This window comes from Armigeres subalbatus, chromosome 2 (assembly GCF_024139115.2).
Source record: "Armigeres subalbatus isolate Guangzhou_Male chromosome 2, GZ_Asu_2, whole genome shotgun sequence".
In the NCBI taxonomy this organism is placed as follows: domain Eukaryota; kingdom Metazoa; phylum Arthropoda; class Insecta; order Diptera; family Culicidae; genus Armigeres; species Armigeres subalbatus.
In genome coordinates this window covers 116,406,226-116,417,973 of record NC_085140.1, presented here as the reverse complement: position 1 = coordinate 116,417,973, position 11,748 = coordinate 116,406,226, and the positions used below count along the sequence as shown (strand labels likewise).

Here is an 11,748-nt window from a genome sequence, read left to right as displayed (position 1 = left end):
TTGTCCTCAGAAATAATCAAATATTTGTATTTCATTTTCAATTAACAAAGTATGAGTCAACAAGTTCATGTAGCTTAACATTACATATTGCGCCGATTCCAGTCGTTTTCAATAAACTTGCTTGCTACATATTGCGCCGTTTCCACTCTTTTTCAATCAACTTGCTGCGTAGTGATTTGAGACGAGCAGCCTCCGAAACATCATCTTCAACGTATGTAACAACGATATCGAGCGATCGCAACACAAGAGAAAAGTCTGGCTTGATCGAGTCTTCTGGTGAAATTGGATGAGATGATGATAAGTCTTCAGGAGCATTTATATCGGTATCGTTCAACCACTCTTCATCTAGAACAACTGACTCATCGAAACCACGTAGCAAACCATTTATTATTTCTTCGTCGGTATACACCTGGCTTGTGCCACATAACAAATTTCCCTCAGCGTCGACTACCTGGTCATTCAACCATCGGTTCAATGATTCCTCACTAGTTTCAGTCCCGACGAGCTTATCAGCTGCAGCTACTAACGCCCTAATATCAGCCAAATTATCATTAATCGACGTTGCTTCTTCATTTGGGACAAGTAATGGCTGGTCATCTATTATGAATTCCTCATCCCCAAAATCTGGAAACTCGTCGACCAACTTATTCCACGAATTCCTGATTGTTGAAGGGTTTATTTCCTCCCATGAAGCGGCCAACCAATCCAAACACATTTTGAGTGAAACTTTCTTCAACCGTTGGTCGAACGATAAGGCTTCGTCTTCTAGTACAAGTTTAAGCATCAATTTTCTTTTGTACCGTGTCTTGATGGCGTTTATGACAGACTGGTCCATCGGTTGGCACTCGCTAGTTACGTTGGGGGGCAGATAGATGACTTGAATCAGGCCATCATCACTCCTCAAGTCACAACCGTCATGGTGAGCGGAGCAGTTGTCCAAAACAAGAAGAGCCTTCGGCTCAATTCCCCTTTCGCGACAAAATTGACGGACAGATGGTACGAATTCTTCTTCAAACCATTTTCGGAACAGCACCCGTGTCATCCATGCTTTTTTGGAAAAATAGTACGAAACTGGTAAGTCCTTGTTTGGTCCTTGCGGGAGATCGCGTGGGTTTTCTGATTTTCCAATAAACATCAGCTTAAGTTTCAATGAACCGTCGGAATTGGAACATGGCATGAAGGTAAATCTAGTCTTGTTCAATTTTCGTCCAGAAGCTGCTTTCTCATCCCACAATACAACAGTTTTAGAAGCAATGAGCTTGACAAATAGAGCAGATTCGTCGGCGTTGAAAAGTTGCGATCGATTTATACCCATATCCAGTATCTTTTGCATCAACACCGTCTTGAACTTACCATAGGCTTCCAAATCCGCTGATGCTTTCTCCCCGGCAGCAGTTACCATTCGCAATCCATGACGTTCCTTAAACCGACGAGACCAACCGTTTGAAGCAAGAAATGTGTTGTCAGAATAGCAGCCGTGCTTCTGGAATTCCCTGAATAGGGAATCTGCTTTTGTGCGCATAATGTCTGCCGGGACAACAATATTTGCTTCTCTCTGCTGCAAAATCCAAATGAAAAGTGCTTCCTCCATCAACGGAAAGTGCTGCTCTTTCAGTGTTCGCCGTTTCTTCAGACCGTATTCTCTGTATTTTTCGACTGCCATCCGAATTGCATTTTTATTCTGCAGGAACCTACCTACCGATGATCTTCCAACATTGTATTTTACAGCGATTTGTTCATGCTCGATGATTCCATTTTAATTCGCTAAAAATGAAAGCATATTTTGTATAAATATTATTATAATCAAAGATAAAGTTGCAATACTTTACCAACAAAAAATACGAATCTGGAGGAAAAAATTGCTTTTAATTAAATAATTTAACAACGAAAACAAACAAATGCGCACACCCCCCAATTGATTCGATGGTCTTGTCACTTGACCCAACTAACGAACCAGATTCGATAGTTGGGTCAAGGTGGTGGCCCAACCAGCGAATCGAGACTGTAATATCCTTGGAGTTAATTCTCGAGTAACGCAAATAACGAGCTCGAGATTCCCAAATTGGACGCATAGTCATATCACTCGCAATCCATTTCTCAAGCCAATACTTCCACATGTGTATAGTACACGTTCAGTAGCCGCTAGGTTGCGAAGGCCGACGGAGGTCCTTCGTAGCTTAGTTGGTTAAAGCACCAGTCTAGCGTACTGTAGGGTCATGGGTTCGAGTCCCATCGAAGGGAAAGTGGTTACCTCCAATACATTTTCCAAATCAATATCTTCCACATAACGTACATATTCAAATTAACGTCCGAGTCGGGTGGTTTAATCCCCGGAAATAGGCAATTAAGGTACACCGGGGCAAGTTGAAATGCGGGGTAAGTTGAAACAGAAGCTGTAATTTAGAAAGGAAATGACCGAATGTTCTGATATTTTTTTTCAAACAAACTACTCGCCTAAACGCATCTTCTGACTACCATTCCCGAAAGATTGCAGCTTTCAAATGCAATCCCTGTCATTGTTTATTTTTCGCCCTTTGCAAAATTCAAACCAACTATTTGACGTGCCAATGAAACAGGTCTCAAAACGATGTTTGGAAGAGTTTTTTTCATAAAATTTTCACGGGAGGTATTCATTCAATGTTGAATAAGCATAATGATTATGAAAAATCGATGAAAGACCCGTTTTAATTTTTGTATTTTGGTTGTTTGATGTTGCTCTGCATGTTCAACTCATCGGGGCAAATAGAAATGCGTGGTACGGGGCAAGTTGAAACAACGATTCAGAACGTCACCCTCGCAATTAAAAGTTTTTTTTTTTCAAAATTCAACATGGTCCGTAAATACATTCAAAAAACATTCATTTGTAAAAACATGCAAACTTCTGAACATAAATTTAATTAATTTGCCCATTCTGTCATGAATGCAACCTTCTTACAATCTCCATTAGAATAAAAAGGGGTCATGTTTAAACTGCAGTTTTGAGATTCTTAATCTTCTGAGCACTGACTCTCAGAAAATAAAACATAGAGTATCTAAACATTTCGTTAACCCCACCTTTCACTTCCCCAGCTGCCTATTTCTCCAATCGAAGGGTTTATGAGAGATATGATGGCTGGAACTAATGTGCATTTATGAAGAAGCCACAACAGAATTAATCAATTGTGCAATATCAAGTGAACCAAATAATGAAGCATCCTGAATAGAAATCCGAGTGGTCACCAGTAGGAGAAAATCAATTTGATAAATTTTCAGCGTAGTGCGTTCTCCAGAATTTCGTCTCTGAAAATACGCTTGTGACTTTGTTGTACACTGCCCTTATTCGCATAAGAGTCCCATGTCACTTTCGCCGACTTGAGTAATATGCCGTTGAATTTATCAAACTTTTTTTACATGGAGAAATCCAAAAAATTATCTAATAAATTGAAAAAAATTCGTATCCTTCCAAAAAATTGACATAATATTCTTTACCCGTATTTATTGCTGTGGGACAATTAAATGAACCATACTTAAGTTTATTTTTTGTGTAAAAGAGTACCTATCAAAATCTGGAATCTGATTTTTATGCGAGTAAATATCAAGATGAGACAACAAAAGTGGGATTTGTTTTCAAATTTCTAGAACAAACCCTACTATTTTATCAGTTTTTCTTAAACAGGAGACAATTTTAAGCTAATTTCTGAAAGAAAATCAATATCGTCAAAAACTTACATGGGGCCCTTATGCGAATCCTGGCAGTATTATAGTTCCCTTTACAACCTCGTGCTTATTGAGTCTCAATGAGTACATACATTTTGTTATTAATACGGAAAAATTAGCTTACGTCTGAATATAACGCAGCGTTTCAACTTGCCCCGATTCGCGGGGCAAGTTGAAACGATGCACATAAAAAAATAATTTAAATATAAAAAATATTTATAAAAAAGTTAGTTAAGGTTGTTTATTTTTTATGTATAATATTTGACCCGAACTAGCAAACACCGCAAACGGATTCAAAATATATCAAAGGGTGATTTTTTTACAGCACTTTGAATTTCAACTTTGAAAAAACCGTTTCAACTTGCCCCGGTGTACCTTAACTTTGATTGAACAGAAACGGTAGTTATATGACACACTTTTCTGAACACATTGGTTTTCAAATCCCAAATAACTGTGAATGACAGCACTTTAAAATATCCTGCGACATCTAGCAAAACTGGTTGATCTATATATCACCACCCAGCGGATGTAATCCAAACTAAACAGTTTTTAAGAATAATGGTTTTCATCCTCCAGCAGCTGTGAAGAAGACGGTCACTCGCTAATATCACAGATCCGGGGTTATATAATCACATGTACTATCACTACTCTACGGATGAATTTTAAACTTCACAATATTTCAACATGTTGGTTTGAAATCCCCGAACAACTTTGTAGAACACAGCAATTTTCTAAATCCCCCAGATCCCAAGAAATCGAAGAACTGATATCTCATATGCAGTAGCACCTCCTTGAGTCCTTGCGGATGAATTTTAAATTATTCTGTTTTTCAACATATTGGTTTCCAGTCCTCGAACAATTTTGTTGATGACGGCAATTTTCTAAATTTCACAGATCCCGAAATATCGAACTAAACTGATCTCTCATATACACTAGCGCTGCCTTATGGCTTAATTCTGAACTAAACAGTTTCTCAACATATTGGTTTCCAATGCTCGAACAACTTTATAGAAAATGGCAACTTTCCAAAACCAATAGATCCCGAGATATCAAACCCAACTGATCTCTCATATACAGTAGTGCCACATTGCGGATGAATTTCAAACTAATTAGCTTCAAATTTCAAACAAATATTTGTAAAGGTGTTGGAAGCCATTTATTCAATTACAAAAATATTTGTAGTGCTAGAAATAAATTTACCTTCAGGGCCCTGTAGCATAATCAGACTAATAATATTAGCTACAAGTTACAAGTTACAAGTCAAAAAATTACAAGTACTTGTAATTTGCGTCGCATAATGATGTTTTGTCAACTAATAATATTAGTACTTGTATTATTAGTAAAGTTGAAATTACAAGTCCGTCAGGTTCATTTACCTGTCAAAATTCATCCGACAGTTCACTGTCAATGCGAAGGTAAACGATTTGTTTACGTTTGTTTGCAAATTTGTGGATAGAATATATGTTTTGACTGCGATAGCTATGCACGGAACACGAATTATTATCTCTGTAAATTTATTGATTCCGCGGTTTAAGCCGGCTTCGTGGTATTGGCAGTTTTAACCAAGCCAATGTAATGCACACTGGAGTCGTTTTTACGTGGTCTTTGGGATTGACTTAAGTTTTAATTAGGGCGATTTGTAAGTTACGCGTACGTATCCTCCATGATAAATCGAATCCCGATAGACTTGTTTGTTGTGTGTCTTTAAAAAACGGGTTTAATTTACGTGATTGTGAGACTTATGCAAGTTTGGATTTTGCTTCTAATTCGATTATGAAATTTGAACGATTACTTTTTTAGTTCAAATTACTAACTGATGAGAATATCGCAATAAATTCTACTCAGAATTTAGGTAGTTTTTACGTTTTTCCTTTCTTTCCCATGATTGTTGTCAAAAATAAAGAAATATGCATGGTCTTAAACGAAATTGTTTAGTACAATAATACAAATTTCAGTAAATTAATATATTCTCAATTTTGAGATAAATAAAGTCAACTTTGGGTAAACTAAACTCAGCTTTGGTAATATGTTTTAAGTGGATTAAGTTAAACTACTAAGTGTTAGGAAACTCATTTTACTCAAATTGGGGTATTGTTACGAAGTACGGAGTTGCCCTAAAACAACCCACTTTTGAGTAGTTTTGGGTTTCTGTGTACTGCATAATGATCTTTAGCGCTCCACCATTTGAATACTTGATGTCAGCACTTAAAGTACTTCTACTATATTCAAAGTCATTTGAAAATTTTCATAATTCTCAGTGTTATGCACTGTCATGTCATGTCATTATATGGTAATTTGAATCAACTAGAATAATAGTTTCTTTCTTTGTTAAGTCGTTAAAAACAATTAAACGATGCATAATTACTTTGCACAGCTAAAATAATAAAATAAAAGCTACTTGTAAATTAAATTACAGCACCATTCATACTTGTAAAAATAACTACAAGCCATCGCTAATAATTTCTACTTGTATTTTCTTTATGCAACAGTTACTTGTAAATTCCACTAATATTATTAGTGCGGTTTACTTGTAATATTAGTCTTGTAAATTCATACTTGTAGAATCATTATGCAACAGAAAAATACAAGTTACAAGCTACTCTACTAATATTATTAGTAAAATTTCGATTATGCTACAGGCCCAGGACCCACTTACCCCTTCAAACGGGGCAAGTGGGACCCATTCTGTTTTCAAATGTCGAACGAAACTAATTTGAGGCATGAACAGTATCATATTATTTCTGAGCCTAAGTATTTTCAGATCATGCATAAATATTGGTTGCATGTCGGACTTTATATTTGCAAGAAGAAAGGGATTATAATGTTAGCATTTATGAAAACAAGACAACAGTCGATTTACTGTTTTTTTGGCTGTTGTCTTGTTTTCCATTAGCTTACTTTTGTACCAAATGTTTTAGGTGGCAAGGATAAGCAAATCTTTATTCACTTTTTGTATAAATAAATATTTCTCTGTTTAGAACACAAATTGTTATATAAATTAGTACTTTAGAAGAAACGTTTTTAATCCGGCGATGCGCAATGTTTTTAATTTGTATCAGAACAAAATTTCCAATTTATGTGTTACGCACTTTATTTATCTGAGAATGAAAATAACAAAACACAAGACAAATCCTGTTGACCTATTGTAGAATAAATAGATTATTTGCATTGTAAACGGAAGAATATCGCATCATAGTTAGAGCCATTGCTCTTCTTCATGCGGGATATAAATAATTTACATAATGCATACACATTTGGTAGTTAACTGTACAATACTTTTTAGCATTAAAATCAAACTGTAACTGATTCAGATCCATATGACATATGAAGGACGAAGTTATTTCTCACTAGACAACCATCTAAAAACAGTTAAAATAGCTTTTCGGAAATGTTGTTCAAATAGGTCCCACTTGCCCCATGTATGTTAAAACTCAAGGGCAAATGAACATTGCAGATTTTGGCTTTAAATAAAAATTTCAAATCATTTTCGATGTCACACAATTATTTAATTGCTCAAAACATTCACTTTCCACATCAATGATAAATTTTGAAACGACTATTTAGTTTGAAATCCATTGAAATAAAATAAAAGTAATAGATTTTCTCGGTAGTTTAAAGTCATGATCAAGCAATAGCATTAGTATGGTGCCTTAAATGGTTTTGATTCCAAATATTTTTGTGTCGGGTGAAATCGTTGATAGTTCTGCTTCATCTTCCTAGAACATTGTTACCATCAAAAACGTTCATCGATTCATCTGCAGTCATAGTACCCACTTACCCCGTATTTTCACTTGCCCCGGGGTACCTTATATGTTTTAGATCATCCAAGAAAATTGGGTGTAGGTACGAAGGATCTCAAGGTAGAGCAATATTTCACGAAAAAATATTGCAAGCACACTAGGGCCGTCTAATTGTAAAATTCCTAATTATTTTTTCCATCACATGACAGTCCATTCTCACCAGATAAACTTTGCTTAAGATATATTTTATACGGTTTTAAAAAAAAATTGTCTTCCTTTACTTCCACTAATTTCCACAATTTAGTTTTCAACAATTTCCAATTTCCACAAATAAGTGGAAGTAAAAGGAGGACACTAGCGCCGCCTTATGGCTGAATTCTGAACTTAACAGTTTCTCAACTTATTGACTTCCAATCCTAGAAAAACTTTGTAGAAGACGGAAATTTCCTAAATCCCATAGATCTCGAGATATCGAACCAAACTGGTATTTTTATGTACACTAGCGCCGCTCAGTGGGAGAATTCTAAATCAATTTTTTTCTTGATTCATAGGGCCACATAGGATTATAGATGGATATAGAGAGAGATTAACATTTTTTAACCATATACCGTATACGTATAGTGATTCAGGACCCGTGCTGAGGGTAAGGGGTGATCTTGGTATCAAAAAAACACCATGGATGCCACTTAAGCCTCTCGTCAGACACATTAATTCGTCGCTTACCTGGCTCTTCAGCCTGTTGATTTCTTACCAAGTTCCTTCGTGTGCCTCTCTTCCTGATTATTAAAATTGGGGGTAGCTTCTGCAGCATTTCCACTAATTTCCACAATTTAGTTTTCAACAATTTCCAATTTCCACAAATATGTGGAAGTAAAAGGAGGACAATTTTTTTTAAACCGTGTAACATTTTCCCCTAAGACGCTCGCAAATAATTATTAACATATTTTATACAAATTTCAAATTTGTGCGATAGGAATGTTTACAATGTAGAAAATTTCATATATCGGAATATCTTGAGTTAGTCTAAAATAATAATTTCATATATACCATCACCTAGCGGCCAAGTTCTAAACTATTCATTGCCTAATGGCAAAGTACACGCCATCCTGCTTAATCTTTTTGAAAAGGTGCATTTCAAAATGGTTAGAATTTCCAAATATTAGTAAAATAAACATAAAAAATTACAGTTTTTTTTACACTTTTTCCCGAAAACCCCTCCCCGCGAGGTACCCATCCACAATACGGTCAATCTTAGATAACTTCCATAGAGAAGATTAAATTATCTTTCAAAACTGCCCAAAAAATCCATAATTGGCCAAACCATAAAATAGTTAGAGCAATTTCAATCTGGGATCAATATGACCCCAGAGCGCAGACAATCCTTTGTGGAAGTGTAGCTTCAATAGGTATTGATAAAGGAGGAATTCGCCTTATATCGAGCTAACGCGATCATCTAAAGTTGGAATTATTTCTTCTTTATATCTCATGCCGGGCAGACGCGTTCATTTGACGAATGCATCAGTAAAAATGCTAGAGCAAAAGATTTTTTCCATAGCTTAAAATAGTGGGAAACCTAAAAAAAAGTTTAATTATGAATCAATAGTCACTTGAATGTTTTCAATACTTTCACTATTTTTAATATAGATAATAATTTATATTGGGAACGACCAGGGTAGATAACAAATCAAGACAAAATTTTCAAAACGACTTATCTGCTTTTGTAAACAAAGATTCAAACGACGATTTGACGAATCTGATAGCTCTCCCACTCAAACCAACACCACCAATAGGTAGGTGAAGGTTTCCGCTACCTGTTTATGGTGTTGGTTTGCGTGGGTGAGCTATCAGATTCGTCAAATCGTCGTTTGAATCTTTGTTTACAAAAGCAGATAAGTCGTTTTGAAAATTTTGTCTTGAAATAATCCCTCTGTTTTGGCTTTCCTTTTATACGTCTATCGCCTATTGCTGGGCGTTTGATTGTCGGGGGAATGTTCCCCGAAAATTAAACGCCCAGCAATAGGCGATAGACATATAGTGGCACCCCTATAACCTCCCTAAAGAAGGCCCAAACCAAGGGTCGAAACGTCGGATGTAGTAGGATCACTCCGCTTTGTACATTCTATGACCAGAAAAGCCAAAACAGAGGGATTATAGATAATAATGGCGTAGAATGACAGTTTAAGTTAATTACACGTAAATCAAAAATGTTGGTTAAACAGAATCTTTATTGCGTTTCTCTAAGTAACTCTAAGTAGTATATTTTTTTTTTTAACTTTTCAAATATTTTTATTTTCCAATTCATCGGTATCTGTATCGAAATATTTTCGGGGTAATGGCTTTCGGGGTAATAGCCTTCAGGGTAATGGAATTCGGCGTACTGTCATTCGAGGTGTGAGGTGGAGCCATAATTTTTATACTCATAAGATTCTATTGCAAACACCATTTAGAAGATGTAGGGTAGATGTTCAATTTTGGACCCCTAGAGAAAATGCTTCCCTATTCCCCGATCTAAACCAGAACATTTCTTGAAGAGTTATTGGTTTTCTATCTCTGAAGGCATAAATCTAAAACTAGCTGGCGTTGAAGAAAGGTCCTTATTCGTTACCCAACGTTTCGACACGGGGATTGTGTCTTCCTCAGGGGGTAATTATTTGTGTCGTTTCACGTTTATCGTTTCGTCTAACTCGTTTCTACAAATAAAGACTGCGTAGCCGTAAAATAAATATAAAAAGATACTAGGAGCTTTTTTCAAATAGGCGTAATTGTATTTGACCTTGAAATTTGAAATGGCTAGTACTCTCTCTGTTCAGCATATTTTTCTCAGCTGACGTTACTATCAGAAAGATTGGAATCCATTCTTTCTGTTAGGCACATTAGTTGACGAAATTAGTTTAAATGAAGCGCACATTTGTCGTTCAAAAAAACTAAGGTCAAAATCAATTACGCCCATTTGAATAAAATCCCTATGATTCTTTAGGGTAACTGTCCAATTTTGGACCCCTAGAGGAAGTGCATCCCAATATATGCTTATATCTATTGAAACACAGGTTCGATATGGGCGGAAATGACACCATTTCAAAGATGAAAGTCTTATTCATGAAATAGAAATTCGAAATGAGCTTCAGTTATTGATAAATCAGTGAAATTTGCCATTTTTTGAAATGAAAATATTCTTCGTTTTGGACAGTGCAACATATTTTGGACCCCCAAATGTACACATTTTGGACACCCCCAATTTAGTTTCTTCAAAGTCGATTTTTTAATTTACCGTGGTCCATTGAGTCGAAGCCAAGTCTAATCTTTCGATTGGCATGCATCAATGAGAAGGTTCCTGCGTTTCAAATTCACAATTTTGAAAGAAACTTATTGTGTACATTCTAAGATTTTCAGTGATCTATACTTTTAAGCGTAACGCTTTGTATCGCTCGCCTTCTTGAACATACTAATTTCCTCGAAATTTCATCTAAATATCGCCTTTTCGCACGAGAAACCAGTGAAATAGATGCTGAACAATGTTAATTTCCTGAAGCCAATGGGGAAATTAGCAGCGGCATTGTTTTTAGTTCAGAAATCAGAAAAATGTAGCCAGGAGGGTCCAAAATGTGTAGGGGTCCAAATCAAGTTGGTTACCCTACTATAAAAAAAAAACATTAGGGCACTCGATTGAAACGATTTGGATAGGAAGAGTGGAATCGCCAAATTACTATTGTTAACATATCGTGGAAAAAGGGCGGGCTCTTCTCCCCATCTATTGGGTCTATTGAGAAACGAGGTCTAGATTACGAACAATAATCTGGAAGGAGATTCTCTATTCATCCCGTGGATTCGCATAAGTGTCTCTGCTTATGGAACCACCCCGCCCATTTTTGGCCCTTCATACAGGAGTCTGATGAAATACAAACATTAGTTTAATCATGAATAAATCGTTTGTCAGATATGGCCAGTGCTATCGGCAGATGCCTTGCTACAATAGATGGTAGTATCATCATCATCATCATCCTAAAGAAAATGCTTCCCAATATCTGCTTATATCTATTAAAATACAGGTTCGATACGGGCGAGAATCATACCATTTCAAAGATGAAAGTCTTATTTAAGAAATACAAAATTAGAAATGGGCGTCAGTTATTGAGAAACCGGTGAAATTTGCAATTTTCTGAAGTAAAAATATTCTACGTTTTGGAAAGTGTAACATATTTTGGACACTCCCAAGTGCAACATATACACATTTTGGACACTCCAAATTAAGACTCTTCAAAGTTGAATTATCAATTCGCTCTGGTCAATTAAGCCGAAGCAAAGCCTTATCTTT

The 11,748-nt window shown here is 36.0% G+C and overlaps 1 protein-coding gene across 1 annotated transcript; it reads right to left on the bottom strand.

Moving 5' to 3' along the window:
- On the bottom strand, positions 1–2,944 carry LOC134209175 (jerky protein homolog-like). The gene is made up of 2 exons (XM_062685158.1): positions 2,936–2,944; positions 1–1,741 (listed from the first exon to the last, which is right to left on the bottom strand). Exons 1-2 carry the CDS (start codon positions 2,942–2,944, stop codon positions 125–127), a joined length of 1,626 nt encoding a protein of 541 aa, XP_062541142.1. The 3' UTR covers positions 1–124.
- Between the last annotated feature and the right edge of the window lie 8,804 nt (positions 2,945–11,748).